This window comes from Diabrotica virgifera, chromosome 4, assembly GCF_917563875.1.
Source record: "Diabrotica virgifera virgifera chromosome 4, PGI_DIABVI_V3a".
NCBI lineage: Eukaryota > Metazoa > Arthropoda > Insecta > Coleoptera > Chrysomelidae > Diabrotica > Diabrotica virgifera.
Genome location: NC_065446.1, coordinates 164,718,951 through 164,743,034, shown reverse-complemented (window position 1 = coordinate 164,743,034; position 24,084 = coordinate 164,718,951). Strand labels below are relative to the sequence as shown.

The 24,084-nt window shown below is 34.5% G+C and overlaps 1 protein-coding gene and 1 long non-coding RNA gene across 2 annotated transcripts in view; one reads left to right on the top strand and one right to left on the bottom strand.

The window, feature by feature from the left end:
• LOC114332328 (sodium/nucleoside cotransporter 2) overlaps window positions 1-24,084 on the bottom strand; it is a 100,663-nt gene that overhangs the window by 58,362 nt on the left and 18,217 nt on the right. The window contains exon 3 of the mRNA XM_028282114.2: window positions 22,777-22,984. Coding sequence (XP_028137915.2) covers window positions 22,777-22,984 — 208 coding nt within the window. The remainder of the gene's footprint in view (window positions 1-22,776; window positions 22,985-24,084) is intronic.
• Window positions 14,463-15,918, top strand: LOC126883994 (uncharacterized). Its single transcript, XR_007697796.1, has 3 exons — window positions 14,463-14,700; window positions 14,800-15,068; window positions 15,395-15,918. It is a non-coding gene; the product is annotated as an uncharacterized LOC126883994 (long non-coding RNA).

The window sequence follows — 24,084 nt, the reverse complement described above, 5'->3', positions numbered from 1 at the left end:
GATTCGTTGAGTCCTCTGTGGTTCTGTCTAGCTATGAACCCACTATCTCAGCTATTGAACTCCACAGACGCAGGTTTTAGCATCAAAAATAACAACAATGCAGTGGCCAAGCTTAATCATTTATTGTACATGGATAATTTGAAATTAATGGCTTCCACTCGAAACCAACTAGATGAGATGCTAAAAACTGTAGAAACTTTTTCTAATGATATTAGTATGCACTTCGGACTAGACAAGTGCCGTATTTTAAATATAGTCAGAGGAAAAGTACAGCCCGGAGGATTCGATATGCAAAATGGCCAGAACATCGAGGCCATGGGTGAAAACGATATGTATAAATATCTTGGAGTAAAGCAAGCGCGGAAAATTGACCATAAACAAATGAAAACAGAGATAACTACAGAGTTTATGCGAAGGGTAAAACAGCTGCTTCGCTCACACCTTAACAGTAGAAATTTGTTTAAGGCACTAAACACCTACGCATGTTCCGCGCTTAGCTATTCGTTTGGCATTGTTAAGTGGACAAAAACGGACATAGAGAATCTTCAGCGAAAAGTAAGAACACACCTCACAAAGGCACAAAAACACCATCCTATAAGTGCAGTAGAAAGAACAACATTACCACGGAATCTAGGAGGAAGAGGACTTATGGATATAGCTGAGCAATTAGATAAACAAATTGCTAATTTAAGAAATTATTTTCAGTTGCAAGCTGAGACATCTACTCTACATCGCGCTATTTGCGCAGTAGATGACACAACACCGATCAAACTGAGGGAACCAGAAATGCGCATAAACCACCTCACTAAAGACGAAAAAATGCGCACCTGGATGGGTAAACCTCTGCACGGGCGACATCCCAATGAGGTCAGCCAAGACTATGTCGACAATACAGCGTCGAACTATTGGTTGACATCAGGAAAGATGTTCCCTGAAACGGAGGGTTCATTACTGGCCATTCAGGATCAGGTTATACCAACCAGAAATTACCTGAAATATATCGTCAAAGACCCTCAGGTTCAAAACGACAGATGCCGATATGGATGTCAAGCCCAAGAAACCATCCAACATATTACAGGGGGCTGCCAGGCATTTGCTGCAACTGAATACAAGGAACGGCATGACGCAGTGGGAAAAATCCTTCATCAGGAGATAGCTATCAAGCTGGGACTTCTCCAAACGGACCATCTCCCGTATTATCAATAGGTCCCTGAGAGTATGCTTGAGGATGGCAACTACAAGCTATACTGGGACCGCACTGTGCTCACAGACCAAACAGTGGCACATAATAGACCAGATCTCGTACTAGTTAATAAATTAACAAAACAAGCAACACTAATTGATGTGGCGATACCTAACAACAATAATCTACGTAGTAAATTTACTGAAAAGATCGCCAAGTACAGAGATCTGGAAATTCAAATACGAAGGCAATGGAGAATGCAAAGTACCCAGACGATACCGATTATCATGTCTACTACTGGAGTCATTCCGAAGACCCTCCTCGAAAGCATCAAAAAGCTGGGTCTGAATGAACATCTTTATAAGACCATGCAGAAAGCTGTACTACTCGCGACGGCCAGAAGTGTACGAAAATTTTTGGGAGATACACCTGCATTCCAAGTCACCTAGGGCTCGATAACACGGAAAGAGTCCCACCAGAGCTCAATCCTTTTGATACCGTAGGTATCTGGGATGAGTCAATTTTCCCCTTAGAGGGAGTGTGAGCCGTATGGCTAAATCTGAATATATATATATATATATATATATATATATATATATATATATATATATATATATATATATATATATATATATATATGAGTTAGCTATTCTGAGAGCTTGACTGATGAGCTGTAGACAGCGAAAACGTTCTCAAGATAGCAGCACAGACGAGGGTGAGAATATTTATTTTCCGTATATTATTTTGCATATTATTTTCATACTTTTGAAAAGTAGAAAGTTGCGATTATTTCCTGCTTGTTTGACGCCGTAGGTATTTTTAAATAAATACGAGGTGACATCTAGTGGCTTCAAAGTGGAAGCACAGATCGGTTTCGTACCGAAACGAGCAAGGTAGGTTGCTTCTAGCTAACTCAGATTGCGCTAGTCCCATAAGGACTGCATGGCTGTCTTACGGCCGCGGGTATACGGAAGGAATATTCTACATCTTCGTCTGTTCTGAGAGCTTGACTGATGAGCTGTAGACAGCGAAAACGTTCTCAAGATGGCAGCACAGACGAGGGTGAGAATATTTATTTTCCGTATATTATTTTGCATATTATTTTCATACTTTTGAAAAGCAGAAAGTTGCGATTATTTCCTGCTTGTTTGACGCCGTAGGTATTTTTAAATAAATACGAGGTGACATCTAGTGGCTTCAAAGTGGAAGCACAGATCGGTTTCGTACCGAAACGAGCAAGGTAGGTTGCTTCTAGCTAACTCAGATTGCGCTAGTCCCATAAGGACTGCATGGCTGTCTTACGGCCGCGGGTATACGGAAGGAATATTCTACATCTTCGTCTGTTCTGAGAGCTTGACTGATGAGCTGTAGACAGCGAAAACGTTCTCAAGATGGCAGCACAGACGAGGGTGAGAATATTTATTTTCCGTATATTATTTTGCATATATATATATATATATATATATATATATATATATATATATATATATATATATATATATATATATATATATATCAATTGAGGCGTTCTTTGCAAAAACCCCAGTAGTCCTTTTTTTCCGAAAATGGACTTACGCCATCTATGGATTGAAGGACTAATTACCTACGTTCCTTGCGTAAGAAACTTCCATTAAAGTTACAGTAGTCCAAAATATAAGCGACAAAAGTATAGGCGATTCCGCATAAACCCCATATGTCAAGCGCAATTCCCTTTGTTAATGACTATTGGTGTTTTTGCGGGAAACTTTATCGCTTGGCTGTCAGTAGGTTTTTATAGGTTAAAGTTCCTTCGAATAGTTGTGTTGTGTGATTTTATAAGTAAACACCATTTTTCGTTCATTTTTTATTTTGGTTTATTACTATAAATATCGTTTTTCCTATAAATTAATGAAAAATTCCTGCAAAAACTCCATATGTCAAATGAATAAATGTCCTTCATAAATAAACAAAAGGAAAAAATAATGTTATTTATATTGTAAACTGTGTGTAATCATCAAAATAATAAATCACTAATTTGAGAATTTCCATAAACTTAATAGGGTTCAATTAAATAACTTTTTTTTAAATATCTCCGATGTTGTAGAAAGTGACATATGGGGTTTTTGCAAAGAACGCCTCAATTATGATGTCACTACCTGCATCATAATGAACTTCATTATGATACAGATTTTTAACCAATAGAATCGCGATATGGCATTCGCGATAAAGGTGGTACACGCGTAGTGACCAATGGCGAGTCAAATACATACGCTTTGACACTTCTCAATAATTTGTAAACAAACCGTCAAACTGACAAACTACTGAATTTATTTGTGTTACAAAATTAATAAATTTGAATATATTTTTGTTGTGAATGATCATAGAAAAAATAGTGTGTACAACTTGCATTTAATTATCATTATGAAGCTCGTACTCTATACGAAACTCGCCGCATACGGCTCGTTTCGTAACCCTCATACTCACTTCATAATGACCATCATTAAATGCTCGTTGCATAATATACTATTAAACTTTTGTTCTGTTTAAAAAATATGCCATACTTTTTGCGTTTAGTGTATAATGTTAACTACATTGTTCGGATACAATGTGGTTCTTTCACGTACCAATATGTGGCCTGGGTTAAATTGGTTAAGACAATATAGGTAGGACGGGGGGCCCATGTTCCGGTTGCATTTTAGTTTTTATTTTGCCAAAATGACTAATTTTCTCAGTAGCAATTTATATCTTTACGAAAGGTCTCGGAGGCCCCAGCTTAGTCCGGGCTTCCCCTTCCCTAAAATACCCAATGGCATTTTAGGTTTTATTACGCCAAAATAACTAATTTCCTAAGTGATAATTTAAATTTTTATGTTAGGGTCTCGGGGGCCCCAGCTTAGCCCCCTTAACTTTATGTCTAAGGTGCATCGGTAAGGTCTTTTTAAAATTGTGTCCTTTGAAACTATTTCGTTGGGATCAGCTTTTAAAATACATATTTTTATTTTCCTCGTTAAAATCTATGCACGGTCAAACAAACGAGAGCCCCTGCGGGGCCCCCTTGGCCGGGGGCCCCGGTGCATTGCCCCGGTTGCTCCAATGGTCGTTACGGCCCTGCAAGCAAAGTAGGTACGTGAGGCTGACATTGTAAAGCATTTTGCTCTTAGCCGGTCTCGAAATAAGTGAGATAAAGAATTGGATGTTGCTCGATAACTTTTTTTCTACAATCACTTTATAAAGAAGACTTTTTTGCTTGTCAATGGCAACGAAAAGTTGACTTTACTGAGTAACGTCACTTTATTGCTCAAGCGCGTTAAAGTTCGATAAACGCGCGTCGTTCGTAGCAGCCATATTTTACGAAAATTATGGAAAATAGTAATAGACCAGGGCGCATCTGTAAAAATATTAGTACATTTGGACGTTGAGAGGTGACTCATATTTTTTTGCAGAAATTGCTTGAAAATAACTCATATAATAATATTTGAGTTATCCTCCCACTCAAAAAGGTCCAGAACATTGTCTAAATAATCAAAATGTCAAAAAATGAAGGAAAAATTCGATTTTTTTCTTGGTTTTTTGATTATAACTTTGAAAGTATTCATTGCTGAGAAAAGTTGTACTGACATAAAAGTTGCACAATTAAATTTACTACAATATAGAATTCGTTAAAAATTTTAAAAATGTTACCCTTGTTGCAAAATAGCAATAATTTCGAAAAAAACGATAAAAAACAAGTATTCCCATTTTACGTTTTTCAACCATTTATGCTACTATTTATACACTATTTATACACTTAGGACCTTAATATTTTACCAAGACAAAATTTATGATATAAGAAAACAATACTGTGAATGTCATTAAGATCGGTTAAATAGATTTTGCAAAATAAATTTTGCAATCCAGCTTTCGCAAAAAAAATTAATTTTTTCAAAATCTTACAAATCTTTCAAAATCTTCAAAATCTTAGTTTAATTTTTTTTACATATAGAAGAATACCGTACCTTTCATTTGCAATTTGCAAAATTAAAATCGGTTAACCACTGCGGCGTCAGGAATTTTTTTGAATACACATTGTTTTTGATGCTACTCGCAGGACAGCTGATAGTTTGCTCTGGTTGTGCATTCCAGTGACCTTTGATAATGATTGACAAATTTTAATTTTTAATACATTTCGATATAAATAAATAAATTTGTTTATTGCAAAATAAAAACACATGCTCTGTCCTTTGAAATAACACTTTTTTGGCAAAAACTTTCTTTATTTATATATTTTAAGTTAGAGAATAAAAAATTATTATTTTTAAACATATGCAACTGTTTAAACAATATTTCACAAACAATAATCAAATTAGTTTGGTTTTAGTGGAATTAAAATATTAAAATACAACAAAATATAGTGTAAGAAAATAATATATTAGATAAAGATTGGAAGAACTTTTGGTTGAAATCACCTTGTGTGAACCGAACACCGCTGTCCTGCGCGTAGCACCAAAAATTAATGTTTATTAAAAAAAATTCCTGACGCCGTGGTAATTAATGGATTTTAATTTTAAAAATTGCAAATGAGAGGTACGGTATTCTTCTATACGCAAAAAATTTTCAACTTGCTATCTGCTTTATTTTCAGTCCTGCAACATTTTGAAAAAATGAAATTTTTTTGTGAAAGCTGGATTGCAAAATTTATTTTGCAAAATCTATTACACCGATATTAATGAAATTTACAGTATTGTTTTACTATATTATATAGTTTTTTCTAAGTGAAATATGAAGGTCCTAAGTGTAGCATAAATGGTTGAAAAACGTAAAATGCCAATACTTGTTTTTTTATGTTTTTTCGCAACTATTGCTATTTCGAAACAAGGGTGACAACTTTTAAAATTTGTAACCAATCCTTTACTGTAGGAAATTTAATTATGCAACTTTTATATTAGTACAACTTTTCTCTAAAGTGAATACTTTGAAAGTTATAATAAAAAAACGAAGAAAATAATCCAATTTTTCCTTCATTTTTTGATATTTTGATTATTTAAACAATGTTTCGGACATTTTTGAGTGGGAGGATAACCCATTTATTAATAAAGGAGTTAATTCCAAGAAATTTCAGCAAGAAAATATGAGTCACCTCTCAACGTCCATCTCAAAACAGATGCGACCTGGACTATAATAGTGATATCCCGAGTACACCTTCTGAAATCAAAAGTATGTATTGCAAAATCAAATACATTATACGAAAAGTAATATAATTTTTTACTAAAATCAGGACACTGCTTCCGCCTATCATCGGCTACTTTACTGGTAAAGGCCGGGACACACATATCCGCACCGAGCAGAGACAGCATGCCTTGCCATGGCACGACGATTGCCGAAGGCTATAAAAATGATAATATTAATGAAAAAATTAAAGCAGCAAAGAAAATTTTGCCTGGGACATCGAATGGACAGATAAGGGAAAATGCCAATCATAATTATCCAGAATATAGACCTAATATTGCTTCGGGGTCTGGAATAATAATTAAGGACTGTACTCACTGCATTTTCAATTTTCAAATTACAAAATGAATTACTATTAATATTTGTTCAACTACTTATAATAAAGTTAATGATTTTTTAAATAGTTACAATAAAGTTAATGATTTAAAAATAGTTTCATTTTATTAAGTGATTGTAGAAAAAATGTTGTATATATTACAAGCATAAAGTGACTTTAATGTTTTCGAGTAATTACCGCGCTCCGATTGTATCACTATTCGCACTTAAGGGGCTCTCCTCGTGTAAAAGTACGAAATTCATAAAATATACTTTTTTGGGGATTTTTAAAATAAAGAGTACTCTACCAATTGTTTTGAAAATTTTCATGAGCATTTACTATAAAAAAAGTACATGTAAGACAATTTTCATATAAAAATATTGAAAATTAAACGATTTGTGCGCCATCTACTGGCACCGTGAAAATAAAAACATGGTCCCACTGCTGCAGTGATTGGGAGTAATAGAGATCCTGAAACATAAAATTTCAAAACAAAGTCAAAGTTTTTCATGCTAATAAAAATATTTAAAAATATTTTTAAAACATATTTAATTGAAAAACTTATTTGACCATTTTCCTGGTAACACTTTCTCATCATCATTCTCTTTGCTTATCCCTGTGCGGGGCCGGCTTCCCTAATTGCATTTCTCCACACAATTCTATCTTGGATCATATCAATGTTAATCCCCTTTACCAACATGTCCTGCCTTATCGTCTCCCCCCAGGTCTTCTTTGGTCTTCCTCTCCTACTCCTTCCAGGAATCTGCACTTCAGCTATTCTTCGTATTGGGTGATTAACATCTCGACGTTGAACATGACCAAACCATATCTTAACTTATGCTCTCTCATTTTGGCATCATTTGGTACCACACCTAGACTTCCCCTAATATACGCATTTCTAATTTTATCCTTCTTTGTCACTCCACTCATCCATCTAAGCATTCTCATTTCCGCCACATATATTCGTTGTTCCTCTTTATTTTTCACTGCATAACATTCAGTTCCGTACATCATAGCCGGTCTTATTGCTGTTTTATAGAATTTTCCCTTCAGCTTCATTGGAATTTTTCTGCCATACAACACACCACTCACTTCTTTCCATTTCATCCATCCAGCCCTAATTCTACTACATGCATCTCCATCTATTTGTCCATTACTCTGTAATACCGATCCTAGGTACTATTGCTTTTCACAATCATTTCACCATCCAAAGATACCATGTTATTTGTAGTAACTTTAAATGAACATCCCAAATACTTTGTTTTTGTCCTACTAAGTTTTAAACCTTTTTCCTCCAGAGCTTGTCTCCACTGTTCCAGTTTTTGTTCTAAGTCTCTTTCACTATTTCCTATTAACACTACATTAGGCACCATGGAATGCTACCCTGTAGTTTCGCTGTTATCTGGTCCAAAACTAATGAGAATAAATAAGAAATAAGCACCGAGCCTTGGTGTAATCCTACTTTCACTTGAAATTTATCAGTCACTTTCACACCTGTCCTAACACTAGTCGTTACTCCCTCATACATATCTCTCACAATCTTTACATATTCGCCAGGGACTCCTTTCTTATTGAGTGCCCACCACAGAATATCTCGAGGAACTCTATCATATGCTTTCTCAAGATCAATGAATATCATACGAGCGTTGGTCTCTTTATTCCTGTATTTTTCCATCAGTTGCCTTAAAATGAAAATTGCATCTGTTGTTGATCTGCCCTGCATAAAGCCAAATTGATTATCGGATATTTCGGTTTCTTTACGTATCCGTCTATCAATTACTCTCTCCCATATTTTCATGTTGTGGCTAAATAGTTTTATAGCCCTGTAGTTTTTACATTGTTGTATGTCTCCCTTGTTTTTGTAGACAGGTACTAATATACTGCTTGTCCATTCGTCTGGCATTTGTCCAACTTCCATAATTCTATTAAATAGACCTGCTAGCCAACTTCTCTCCCAATGTTCTCCATACTTCCCCAGGAATATCATCTGGTCCGACTGCTTTTTCTTTCTTTATTTTTTGAAGCGCTTGAGCCACTTCCTCGTTTGTTATTCTGGTAACCATTGCTGTTACTAATTAATTCTTCATTTAATAAACTGTCAAAATACTTTCTCCATCTCTTTTTGACATCCTTTCGTGAATTAGTATTTTATTATTTTTATCTCGGATAGATCTAATCTGATTAAAATCTCTTGTTTTCTTTGCTCTTTGTTTGGCTATTTGACATATCTTTGCTTCGCCTTCCCTGGTATCAAGTTGATCGTTTAGGTTTGAATACGCTTCTGCTTTAGCTTTTGCTACTGTTACTTTCGCTTCCTTTTTAGCGATCATATAGTTTTGAAGATCTATGTCCGATCTGGTTTCTTGCACTTTTTATATAATTTTCCCTTCTCTTTTATTTTTCCTTGTACTTCATTTGACCACCACCAAGTCTCTTTATCTTCAAACTTGTTTCCTGACGTTTTCCCGAATATTTCAATAGCCGTCTCTCTAATAATGTTGGCCATTTTTCTCCAAATTGTGTTAGTGCTTCCTTTCATGTTCCAACATATTTTTTCTACTATTCTTTCCCTGAATCCTGAATAGACCTTCTTTCTCGTCGTTTATCATCCACCACTTAATTTTTTGTGGTCCTCTCCGATATTTTTGTTTAGTTTCGCTTTTGACTTCGATGTCCAGAACAAGCAGCTTATGTTGTTGGCTTACTGTCTCACTAACTATTACCTTGCAGTTCTTGCATTCACGTATGTCTTCTTTCCTTATCATGAAGTAGTCTATTTGGGATTGATGTTGTCCACTTTTGCAGATAATAAGTTGAGTTTCTCTCTTTTTAAAGCATGTGTTAACAATCGCTATATCCAATGCTGTTGCTAATTCAAACATGTCATCTCCAGCTTCATTTCTAGTTCCACAGCCTAATCCCCTATGTATTGTTTCATATCCTGTCTTGGCTTGGCCCACATGTGCATTGAAATCACTTCCTATTATAACTTTCTCCTCTGTTGGAATATCACTCAGTACGTCTCCTAATTGGTGATAGAAAGCTCTTCTTTTATTCTTACCCAGACCTGTTTGAGGACAATACACACACAATATTCAATACCTCTTTATCAATTACAAATTTCACTGACATCATTGTATCACTCGTTATTATAACTTCTACGACGTTATCTTTCATTTAACTATCAGCAATTATACCAATTCCATTTCTAGTGTTACTACTCTCTACATACCACAATTTGTATCCTTCACCTAGTTCTTTCGCTCTTTGTCCTTTCCACCTAGTTTCTTGAACACAAGCAATTTGAACTCTTCTTCGTTTGAGCGCATCTACTAACTCCAGACTCTTACCTGTAAGACTACCAAGATTCCAAGACTCTATCCTGATTTTTCTAACCTGTAATGGTGTTCCTTCTGAGGGGTCTAGAACGTTTCATCGTCGCCAGTTCATCGCCTCCGTTTCGATGCCGTCAGTTCATCGCCGGCCGATTCATCGCCGGCCGATTCATCGCCGGCCGATTCATCGCCGGCCCATTCATCGCCGGCCCATTCATCGCCGGCTGATTCATCAGTCAGTTAATCGCTATCTGATATATTTCCGAATTTTCGACAGTTACATTTATAATTTATTTTTAGTATTAATTAGGAATTCTAGGAAATGACCATTTTCGTTGCCATACTTAATCTTTTAATTAATAGACTTTTAAACTTTTATAATATAAAATATATTATAATGATAATCTTTTAAATTTCACGGTCAACATTTCCAACCAAGAGAAACTGTTTCTTAAATTCGAAAAGAACCCAAAATTTCTGTACAAAGATTTAGGGGAAGTAGAACAGTAAATATAATAATATTTTGTATCTTTTTAATTGTCAAAAGTTTTGAACTGAATTTAACGTCGTGTCGTGTCATCTCCCATAATACAAAATCAACTGACTAACTGGCGATGAAACGGACGGCGATGAAACGGACGGCGATGAAATGGACTGGCGATGAACCGGCGGCGATGAACCGGAGGCGATGAAACGTCACATTCCGCCCCTAAGATAGTCCTCACCTGGAGATCCGAACGGAGGCTCATTTTACTTCCGGAATATTTTACCTCAGGAGATGCCATCATTTCAGTATAAGTTTTTATTGCGTTGGAGAAGGTATTTTCATTATTATAACCTGAAAATATTTTATTTTGGATATTTGATGCCTGAATGCCTTTTCTATCAGCACCATACTCTGCCCTGGTAACACTTAAATGGCTTCTAAAAATTGCAAGCCAGATGGATGCTGCAATGAAGACAAGAGGGAATTCTAAAATTTGCAAATCACAGCTTGGTAAACAAGCTGTGATTCAGCTATTCAGCAAATCACAAATCTGCACAGCTTGGTAAATTCCAACGGAAAATGTACCTAGTTACTCGATAGGACTAATACTAATAGAAAACAAAAATGTATACCATGCGAAGGCAAAACTGTCTTAATTTTCACTTAATTCAGAGAGCGCAAACCAGCACTCTAAATCGACAATTTTCGCCTCTAATTAGAAGCATCATCAGAAAGGCATAGATTTGCTTTTCTCTGACTAGCTCGTGGACCGTTTTCACTGAAGGCAGAAAAAATCAGACCTATGCCTCTCTAATGATGCCTCTAATAAGAGGCGAAATTGCGTATCGTCGTACCTATACATTTTTATAAAATTTTAAAATGATTATTGAAATATGTTATTTCCTATACCATCAACTAGGATTTTTGAAAAATATTAACATTTGAAAAAATGACGAAGTGTTGAATTTTTTTTTAATTAGATAAAACATTTTCAGTTTCAAAAACCGCCAAATTGACATTTTTTATCCGATCAAAAAACCCCTAGTTGATGGTATAGGAAATAACTTATATTGTTTTCACCCATTTTGAAAAAATGTGAAATCTTTGTATTATCCACGTCCGTCTGTCCGTCTGTCCGTAACCACAACTCCTCCGGCAATATAGCAGCTAGAATGACAAATGAGGTGTCAAATGAAAGCTGATAATCCAAGGATGGTACTAAAGGTGAGATATTTGACCTTGGCGGTCTGTCGGTCGATCTGTACGACCGCGAATATAACTCCTCAATCATTATACCAGGTAGAATGACAAATGAGGTGTCAAATGAAAGCTTATAATCCAAGGATGGTACTAAAGGTGAGATATTTGACCTAGGCGGTCTGTGCGTCGGTCCGTACGACCGCGAATATAACTTCTCCGTCATTATACCAGGTAGAATGACAAATGAGGTGTCAAATGAAAGCTGATAATCCTAGGATTGTACTAAAGGTAAGGTATTTGACCTAGGCGGTCTGTGCGTCGGTCCCTCCGACCGCGAATATAACTCCTCCGTCATTATACAAGGTAGAATGACAAATGAGGTGTCAAATGAAAGCTGATAATCCAAGGATGGTACTAAAGGTGAGATATTTAACTTAGGCGGTCTGTACGTCGGTCCCTCCGACCGCGAATATAACTCCTCCATCGTTATACCAGCTTGAATGATAAATGAGGTGTCAAATGAAAGCTTATAATCCAAGGATGGTACTAAAGGTGAGATATTTGACCCAGGCTGTCTTTCCGTCGGTCCGTACGACCGCGAATATAACTTCTCCGTCATTATACTAGGTAGAATGACAAATGAGGTGTCAAATAAAAGCTGATAATCCAAGGATGGTACTAAGGTGAGATATTTGACCTGGGCAATCTTTCCGTCGGTCCGTAGGACCGCCAATGTAACTCCTCTGCCATTATACCGGGTAGAATCACAAATGAGGTGACAAATGTCAAAGTTTAGTAAGAATGACTCAACATTAGTAAATTCGTATATCAATCCACGCAAAGTTACACGTAAAATTCAAATATCGTCTTCCAGTTCTACTTTCGATTACTTTGGGTGAAAACCTAGGATTTACGAAGTCCAATTACTTGTTTCAATAATAACTTTGTTGTTTGAAAATTGTTTTACATGTACTTTTTTTATAATTAATGCTTATACAAAGGGCCTAGCCGCCTAAGATGATGAAAAGTGCCCCCAACTCGATTCGAATTCCATATAGCATACCGTTTAGCGTACCGTTTAGCATATACATATAGTGAAATTAACTTTCTGAAATTTTTAGATCCCTAGGTGGTCATGTGACCCACCTAGAGCCTAATTAGGTTTTTTATGTTTTTATTTTTTATCTCAGCCGCATCGAGAACTAGCGAAAAACTTTATAAAAAATTTCTAAAATTTAAAAAGTTCTGTGCGAAATTTTTTTTAATTTTTGGCGGGAAATTTAAATTTTAGAACGATTTTAAAATTTTAAATAAGTATAAAAAAATAACTAAGACATTCGTTTTCACGAAAAAAAATATAACGTGTATTTTTGCATAATGTTTCACCCTGAATTTTTTCAAATTTTTTAAATTGGTGAAACGCACCTGTAAAAACAAAAACCGCATTTTTTCGGTTTTTTTTTTTCGTTTTTTGATACAATTTTATACATATTTTTCAAAAAGGTAACACCGTCACTGGAGTAGGTAAAAAACTGAAAAATAATTGGGGTTTTCTTAATAAAATTTTTTATAAATACAGGGCGTTGAAGAAAACAAAATTTTACACATTTTTTAGGATTTTGCCGTAACTACTGGAAAAATTGTAATAAGACTTGGCGAGTTTTAAGAGGTAGTTATTATGCATGTTTTAACATACAATTAAGGATTTGATATTCATCATTGGCGCGCTTAGGGGTAATGATCTGAACTTTTCAAAGAAAAAAGATAGTATGCCACTGACATATTTCAAATTAACAATCATTTTTGAATTCCTCATTCAATTTGCGATAAAAAAAACTATCTTCTCATTTTTTCATTCAAGGCGCCGTTTTGCTGCAAAAAATAAAATATCTTAACGCTTCCAAAGTATTCGAATTAGTTTTTATAATGGATGTACGAGTTTTTGTAGATGTAGAAACTACTAATAGAAGTTCGAATACTTTGTAAGGGTTAAGATGTTTTATTTTTTTTATTTAAAAAGTTCAGACCATTACCCGTATGCGCGCCAATGATAAATATAAAATTCTTAATTGTATGTCAAAAAATGCACAACAACTACCTCTTAAAATCCGCCAAATTTTATTACAATGATGCCTGTAGTTTCGGCAAAATCGTAAAAAATGTGTAAAATCTTGTTTTCTTCAACGCCCTGTATCTTTTAAATGGATGGCATTACAAAAAAATTTTATTAAGCAAACCCCAATTATTTTACCTATTCTAGTGACGGTATTACGTTTTTTGAAAAATATGTATAAAATTGTATAAAAAAATGCGGTTTTTTATTTTTAAAGGTGCGTTTCACCAATTTTCAAAATTTGAAAATATTCAGGGTGAAATATTATGCAAAAATACACGTTATATATTTTTTTCGTGAAAACGAATGTCTTAGACTCCAATGGAATACAAATGGACTCTTACAACACCAGCAAGAGTTATTAGTAACCCTACAAACACGAAAAATAGACATATGCCTAATTGCAGAAACACATCTAACTAGACAATCATTTATTAAGCTGCAAGGTTATCAAATCTATCATGCCATACATCCACAAAATTCAGCCAGAGGCGGAGCTGCTGTCGCTGTTAAAAATAGTATTCTTTACTGGGAACGTGAAAAAATTGAAACCGAAGAAATACAATGTGCCTCTATCAGTGTTAAAACTAAGAAATACACACTTAACATTGCAGCTGCATATTTCCTTCCTAGACATAACCTCAAAAGAGAAGACTATTAGTCAATCCAAACCACGTGACCTCTGGTTGGCACACAAACTAACAAAGAGGTTATGTTTGTATCTATTTTTCAATGATTTTTCATTGTTTATCGTCGTATTTTGTCTATTTTGGATTCATTTGGATTTCGTTTCCTGTTTTTGTTAACTTTATAAACTTTACCACAATGCAAAGTGATTATTTAAGGAAATCATTATTGGAAACTCCAGATGTTGCGAGAAAGGTAGGCGAAACAATTTTTATTTACTGTTCATTTTGCCCCGATATTTATCAATAATGATGAATTTTGCAAGCAATAACATTATTTCTTTTATTGTTTTAGATATTTATTGAAGCTGAAAATAATTGGGGATTTAGATCCATAGGCAATTCAGTCAGAATTGGATTTTACAGTAAAGTGCAGTCCATCAAGTTACTATTATAGATATTTATACATATTTGGTGGAGTCTCACAGTTGCTACTCTAAGCAGCAGATGAAAGAAAGCATACAAAAGCCTTCAGGCACATAAATATTTTACAGCTAAATTTGTTTTGAACGTTGGAGTAAAAATTGTTAATGATTTCCTGATTTCCATATTATTGTTGGAAAGGTATGCCTTTATTTTATTTATTGACCATTAAGAAATATATGGATAACAGTATTAGTGTCTTTTGGATAAATTGGTTCTAAATATTAGATTTATTTACGTTTATATATCTGTATGAAACCAGACATATTGTCTTCCTAATCTGTAAACTGCGAACTCCATAATTCTGTCATGCTGTCTGATACTGTCATGATTGTTCTAAAATTATATTATATGAATGTCTGATTTTAAATAAAATATTCTCAATCATTGTAAAGAACGCAAATACTCTAATAAAAATAAATTTTTGTAGTTGAAGAATTTCCAAAAAAATAAAATATTTTTTTTAGGTGAAGCATTTCCAAAAAGCTAATGCTAAACGACTAAATACTTGGGTGGGGTGATAGCCAGTTCTGATGACATAGCAAATGCACATTGTATGCATATGGCCGGTAATAGTGAAGCCTGCAGCCATATTGCAGCAATCCTATTTTTAGCTGAGTATGCCCAGGGCACGACAGATGAAGAAGAACCAAATGCATGTACATATGTTACAGCTACATGGTTTGGAGATAGCAACATATGCATTCTCTGATGAAAAACTAATGAGTTTTGAAACTGTTCTGTCAGAGTGCTTGTTGCGCTCACTAAACGAACTGAAATATAAGACGGTTTTGGCATTGTGTTGCAGCGATATAGAAAATGGCTATTCATTTTTAATTATAATGTACTTCTTCATCATGAGTAATTATGTATTGGTCTTTTAAATGTGTATTTATTTTTGTAATTAGTATCAACTTGTAATGATAATATACATTTATCGTTTAAGGTATGACTATGTTTTGACTCTAAAATAAATGTTTTAAAAATCGAATCCTGCCTCTTTCTGTTAGTTACTACCCATGGATATCACAAACTTGTGCTTACTGATAGGTTTGTTCGTAGAACGATCAGCAACTCTTGCCAACCATTAGACACATGTGCATTCGTAGTCTATGAATGCTAACTGTTAACTGCACAACGCTAACTGTTAACTGCTCATGTGTCTGATGGTTCGCAGAGGTTGCTGATCGTTTGTGTTGTACTACGAACAAACCTATTAGGTCTGGATCCCGCATGCCAAAAAAATTGATTAATATCAAGCTGAAAGTTTGTTAATAGCTTAACGATGTCCAGTCGGACAAACTTTGATGTATTGTGACACTGGAACAGGAGTAGTTTTAATTGTGAAACAGTTTGGAAACTCAGATTTGGAACATCAGATTACGAAAACGTCCCATACATTTTGTCGGACAGAACATCCAATTGATCTGTTACCCTTTCATTAAATTCTCATGCAAAAATCAGACTGCTATTACTAACCAACATGATTCCTGTCGTTTGCCATGGTCTTCATGTTCTACTCATTAAAATGCCCAGTTGGTGATTTTTTCACCAGTCTGGTTTTTGCATGAGAGTTTAATGAATTGGTAGCAAATCAATTGGAAGTTTTATCTGACAAAATACATAAACATTTTCGTAGTCTGACGTTATAAATTTTTAACCTGTTCCAGTGCTCCCATACATCAAAGTTTGTCCGAATAGACACCGTTAAGCTATTAATAAATTTTCAGCTTGCTATTAATCAACTTTTTTTTGGTACGCGGCATCCAGGTCTATATGGAATAAATAAATAACAAAACAAATTCCCTGTCAAAACTGCATTTATTTTGAATAGAATGAAAAATAAAATAATATTGTTTTAACAAAATAGGGGATAAATGTTAAAATTTAGTATTAATAAACTTTGTCACATTGGCCTAAAATTAATGTCACTAGTTACGTTAGTGTCACATATACATAATTGTAATAATATTAATAAAGACCATAATTCATAGCATGAGTGCCTCCTGTTTTTTGATAATTTAGTTAGGCGAGGAAACAAATGAGTTTCTATAGAGCTTTTCATCGATTGTCATTTGTTTCGAGCTTCTGTTAGATGTTGTATAATCCGTGTATAATATTACTATACACGGATTATACGACATATGACAGAAGCTCAAAACAAATGACTCTGAATGAAAAGCCCTACAAAGGGAACACGAAAAAAATTAACATCCGATCAGCTTGACTTCCACAGTTCACTACTATACAAGTTACAGGCATGTTTTCAGAACTTAAAATCACCAAAATCGAAAAGTTTATAAAATAATCAATCTAATGAATGTCTAAATACTATATTAAGCTCAAAATCATGAGAAAAAACAAATTAAAATTGACATTATTCTGATCAGTTGGACTTCCACAGTTCAATACAAGTCACAGGCATGTTGTCAGCACTCAAAATCACCAAAAACGTAAAGTTTATAAAATAATTAATCTAATGAATGTCTTTAAATACTATATTAAGCTCAAAATCACGACAAAAAAACAAATTAAAATTAACATTATTCTGATCAGTTGGACTTCCACAGTTCACTACTATACAAGTCACAGGCATATTGTCAGCACTCAAAATCGCCAAAAACGTAAAGTTTATAAAATAATTAATCTAATGAATGTCTTTAAATACTATATTAAGCTCAAAATCAGGACAAAAAACAAATTAAAATTAACATTATCCCGATCAGTTGGACTTCCACAGTTCACTACTATACAAGTCACAGGCATGTTGTCAGCACTTAAAATCACCAAAAACGTAAAGTTTATAAAATAATTAATCTAATGAATGTCTTTAAATACTATACTACCTCAAAATAACGACAAAAAACAAATAAGAAAAATCAATAATTACATTGAGTTTAGGTTAAGAACAGTTTTGTGTGCCAACCAAAGATCACGTGATTTAACTTTGACAGGTCGATGGATTCCCTAATGCTAACTTCTTGTCAACCTTGGGTGAAAAATACATAATTGGCGCAGACTTTAATGCAAAAAATACCTGTTGGGGCTCCAGACTCTCAACACCTAAAGGTAAAGAATTGCAGCATGTTGTGACCGGACACAATTGTAGATGGCACTCTACTGGGAAACCCACTTACTGGCCAAGTGATGCAAACAGAATCCCAGACCTCCTAGATTTTTTCATATCCAGAGGTGTAGCAACAAATTTTATAAAAGTAGAGGATGTAGAGGAGCTTATATCTGACCACTCTCCAATTCTACTAACAATTAGTGAGCAAATTGTTACCACTGAAATGAAACCCGCGTTGACCAATAAGTTTACGGACTGGGTAAACTTCCAATCAGAAATTAATGAGAAAATTGAGTTCAGTGGATTTATTCAAACGACAGAACAATTGGAACAAGAAACCGATCTATTTATGATAAACATCCAGCAGGCAGCGTGGAACAACACACCTATAATCCAAAGAAAAACAGTAGGAAACAATTACCCCAAAGAAATTAGAGACTTGATACAGGAAAAAAAGAAAGGCTCGGAAGATATGGCAAAGAACTCGAATTAAAGAAAATAAAAATAAGCTTAATAGGCTCACACAACAGCTGCAAAGGGAAATCTCGAAAATTAAAAACGAATCAATCAATAAGTACCTGAGAGAACTAACTGATGATGAATGCACCGATTACTCCCTTTGGAAGGCAGCCAAAAAGATAAATAAGCCAGTTCAGCATGTACCTCCTCTACGAAAAGAAAACAGAACATGGGCAAGAAATCCCAAAGAGAAAGTGGATGCGTTCGCTGATTATTTAGAAAACATATTTCAGCCAAACCCTGGGGAAACTCATGTAGACGATGAACCAGTAGCTTTTTATTCTGTTAACATACAACTGACTACTACAAAAGAAGTTCAAAAATTAATCAAAAACATCAATACAAAAAAAGCGCCTGGGTTTGACCTGATCAATGGTGAGATACTAAAAAAATTACCTAGAAAAGCCATAGTAAAGCTTACTACACTAATAAATGCATCCTTTAGGCTTAGATATGTTCCCATTCTTTGGAAAACTGCAGAGGTTATAATGATACCAAAAGTAGGACAAGATAACCATGAATTAACATCATACAGGCCAATCTCCTTACTATCCATAATCTCAAAGGTGTTTGAAAAATTACTACTACGAAGAATGAACCATATAATTGAACAAAAAAATATTATTCCAACTCATCAATTTGGATTTCGTGATAAACACTCCACAATTGACCAGATCCATCGAATAGTAACTGAAATAGAAAAAGCACTGGAAGGGGACAAAATTTGTTCGGCAGTATTCCTGGATATCGCAAAAGCATTTGACAAAGTATGGCACGACGGTCTGTTAATGAAGCTAAAGAAAATATTTCCTATGCAACTCGTTGAAATATTGAAGTCATACCTACACCAGCGAACATTTAGATTTAAAATGGAAAACGAGTACTCTGAGTTAAAGCAAATAAATGCAGGGGTTCCACAAGGTAGCGTTCTTGGACCAATACTATACCTTTTGTACACATCTGACATTCCGGAGAGGGAAAACATCCAACTGGCCACATTTGCTGATGATACAGCAGTCATGACAATAGGAGCAACTATAGAGGAATCTACGATTAACTTACAAAATGCAATTAATGGTATAGAAGGCTGGTCCAAAAAATGGCGTATAAAGTTTAATGAACAGAAGTCAGTTCATATTAACTTCACTAACAAGAAAATCAATAATCTTCCAATTATCCTAAACAACAACGTTGTTCCTAATAAAAAAACAGCGAAATACCTGGGTTTAAATCTCGACGTCAAACTAAAATGGAAGGAGCACGTTAAAAAGAAAACTGAACAGATGAAGATAAAGTACAAAAATATGTATTGGCTAATAGGTAGGTACTCTCAACTTTCCATCCAGAACAAAGTACTAATTTACAAACAGATATTGAAACCGGTGTGGACCTATGGCCTACAATTATGGGGCTGTACCAAAAAAAGTAATTACCGAAATTTAGAAACGCTCCAGAACCGAATATTAAGGAATATTGTATGTGCTCCTTGGTATGTTCGGAACGACGATTTGCGTAGAGATCTTAAAATCGAATCTATTCCAAATGAAATCAAGAAAGTCGCCAGGAGACATGAAGACAGGCTCCATAAGCATCCCAACCATGAAGCACTTCAGCTTCTTGTCAACGAACCCCAGATTCGAAGGCTCAAGAGGACTAAACCGTTCGAGCTCGTGTAATGTGTGAAGTTGTGCCGGGCTTAGTTAGTGTTGTGCATTGTATTGTAGCCACAACAAATACGTGAGCAATTAGTGAAAAGCAGAGTCAGTGCTGTGCTGTGTAGCCACAACAAAGAAGTGGACATTTCATGTAAAAAAAAGCTAGGATGGACCAGGTGACATCTAGTTTACAAACATTTTTTAGGGAAATTAGGTTAAAGAAAAAATACTGATTAATCTTGTAGATTAGGTGTATTTATATTGTTTAAATAAATAAAAAAAAATATATATATTTTTTTCGTGAAAACGAATGTCCTAGTAATTTTTTTATACTCATTTAAAATTTTAAAATCGTTCTAAAATTTAAATTTCTCGCCAAAAATTAAAAAAAAAATTTCGGATACAACTTTTTAAAGCTTACCACTTTTTTATTTAAAGTTTCTCGCTAGTTCTCGATGCGGCGGAGATAAAAATAAAAACATAAAAACCCTAATTAGGCTCTAGGTGGGTCACATGACCACCAAGGGGGCTAAAAATTTCAGAAAGTTAGTTTCACTATATATGCTAAGCGGTGACCTATATAGAATTCGAATCGAGTTGGGGGCACTTTTCATCATCTTACCCGGCTAGGCCCTTTTCAAAACAATTGATATAGTACTTTTTATTTTAGAAATTCCCAAAAAAGTATATGAATTTCGTACTTTTACACTAGGATAGCCCCTTAATACATAATTAACTATGATGCCATACTAGTTCATTACAATACACAATAATAATTGTGTTTTTATTTCTTTGCTTATCACACACGGGAAGTTATACTACATAATATACAGAGAGGTTCAAAATTATGGAATAAATTAAATTTTTCGAGGCAGGTCGATTTTTATTTTTAGATTATGATTTTTTGACATAACACTTTTGACATTTCACAACTGGTCTATTATCGAAAAATTAATTTGTTCCATAATTTTGAACCTCTCTATATATTACATGTCGTATATTACACAAGCATAGCTCATTATATAGTCCGTCTAGAAAGTATACGGAATTTTATATTTTTCCTAATTTTAATATATTTCCTTTTTGTAACATTTTAAGACAAAAGTAATGCATCAAGTAGGTTGTGCGATAGTAGGTTATGGACAAAATCGCATGACAACACCATCTGTCAAATATTGTTGTTTGTAAACAGACTTAGGGCCGGTTGTTCGAACGCTAATCAACATTAATCACTATCAAATATTTAATTACTGTCTCAACTGTCAATGTCAACTTTGGTTGGGTTGCTGAAAACATAGTTAATTATAATTATGAGATTAGTTAGTCAATGAACATAACAATTATTAACATAATTGATTAAATAATTTCATAATTGTCATCAATAATTATGTTTTCGGCAATCCAACCAAAGTTGACATTGACAGTTGTGACAATAATTAAGTATTTGATAGTGATCAATGTTGATTAGCGTTCGAACAACCGGCCCTTAAGATTTGTGAAATAATGTCGCAAGTAGAAAAAAGAAAAGTGGTGGAATATTTGTATAGAAAGGGTGTCCGAAACGTTAAAAAATTAATGCAATTGACTGAACTCCGAAAAAGTGCAGTGTATGAGACAATAAAGAGGATAAAAAATGGCATAGATATGAGACATAGACCAGTTTCGGGTAGACCGCGTAAGATTCACGGGAACAATTTAAATGCTTTAGTGGCTTTAGGACGACAAAATCCGGGCCTAGGGTTTCGAAAATTAGCGAACAGATTTTGAAATCAACGAAGAATATAAGTGTGCCCCGAAACTGTCCGCATGTCACTGAAAAACCAAGGCTACAATGACACCTCTGCAAAGGCAACGAAGAATATATTTTTGTCAACGTTTTCGAGAAGATAATTTTAATAATGTCTTGATATCTGATGAAAGTTATTTCCAGCTTGGTGCAAATCATCTAAAAGTCCTATCAAGAAAAAATATTACCGTTCAAATTTCCAAATTTCCCACTAAAATAATGGTTTGGGGAGCAATATCTCATTGTGGTGCTACACCTCTCTGTATAGTTAATGGTACTGTTGATAGTGCGAAATATTTTGACATCCTAAATGGTTTTCTTCTTGAAACGGCTCATGTTTTATATCCAAAGGGGTGGCGTTTTCAGCAAGCTAATGCAAGATGTCATACTTCTGCTTATACTCAAGCTTGGATGCAAGAACACGAATTGGCAACAATTCCGTGGCCAGCGCATCTCCAGATCTTAGCCCCATTGAAAACATATGGGGACTGATAAAGATTGAAGTGGAACGAGCAGCTCCACGAGATAAGGAAGGTTTGATTCGGCCAGTTTTACAGGCCTGGAACACCATTACCGTAAATTATGGCCTTGACCTAGTTTCGGGTGTACATGGACGTTTAGTTAAGTGTTTAGATTTAAATGAAGGTTGTATAAGTACATGAAATGAATTATTTGTTGAAATTTTATATTTCAAGTGATAGAAATAAATACCGTAAAATTATAATTCTGCTTTCTTTTTTCCGGATACTTTCTAGACGGACTATAGTAATGAATGAGCCTGCATTAATTCTACAAAATTAGTTCTACAAAAACGTTTACCTTAATATCACAGATGATTCTGCATTATTTTTAATAGCTTTATTCAATTTGAAGAATGTTGACTTCAAAATATCATTTTTAATTAATAAATAAGTAGATGTTCTTAACAGATAGAACTTTAAATATCCATATATGGTGAAAGCATATATAATTACAAGAAAACCATATCCTGTGCAAGTAGTGTACCCAAAATATTCCCAGCCAGGTGCTAAAACAAATATGCGATTTGGTTGAAATTATTAGGATATAATAAATATGAATACTTAGAATGTAAAGTAAAAGAAATAAATCAGCCTGCTCAAAGAAGTCTATAGTGACTCTCGCGGTATCCTGCTGTCACCTACTGATATCCTGCTGAAAGTCGCCTACTGATATCCTGCTGAAAGTCACCTACTGATATCCTGCTGAAAAATTGGATATTAGAGTGTTTGAAGGCAGGGTAAGAGATAAGTTTCCAAAATTTTTTCTACGTATCGCTGAGCTATCATGTTCCTTCTGGCGAAGATTAGAGGTGACCTTGAATCATAAGAGATGGCATTAAACACCATTACCACAATAATGCGGTTTGGGGTTTGTAACGTTAAAATGTTCCATCTCCTTTCTATAATTTCTCCTATTGTCTTCCTTTGTTTTTTACTTCTCATATATAGATCTTCTCTTCATTTTGTTTCTTTGACATTTGAGTTAATTTTCGTTCCAAGCCTTTTCGTTTTAGTTTACACTTCATTCCGTAGTCTTTCCTTTCAAATTAAATTCCCATTGGCTATTGAAAAATTAAGTTCAGCACTTCAATTGTTCTAGCTCCTGTCCTATTCCTTTAACGTACTTCAAATAATAATTTTCTAAAACCCGAGTTATTTATTGTAATTAGCGAGCATCAAATATATTCGTCAGTACTAGTTTTTCTCCAATATGTTAACTACTTAAAACGAGTGCCTTTGTATAAGTTGTTCTCTTCCGAATAAGACTTCAAATCATTTGAACCTATGAAATTATTATAATACAAAAGATGCTTAGAAATGCTTAAGATTTTTTTTATTATTATCTTTATATTTTTTACGCTTATTACTATCAATAATTTTTATTCAGTTTTCAATTACAATTTTTACCTTTGTGTATCTTTGTTGGGCAAGGAAATTATGTTCAGTGGTATTAGCACGTATTAGTTACGACCGTTTGACTTTAGTAGGACGGTCTACTTATACGCGAACTGGGTCTCCTTGCCAAACGTGGATTTCTTAAGCTCATATAGGGGAGAGTCGGCTAATGGTGCGCGTCGGGTAATTGTGTGCATCAATGTTTCTAATC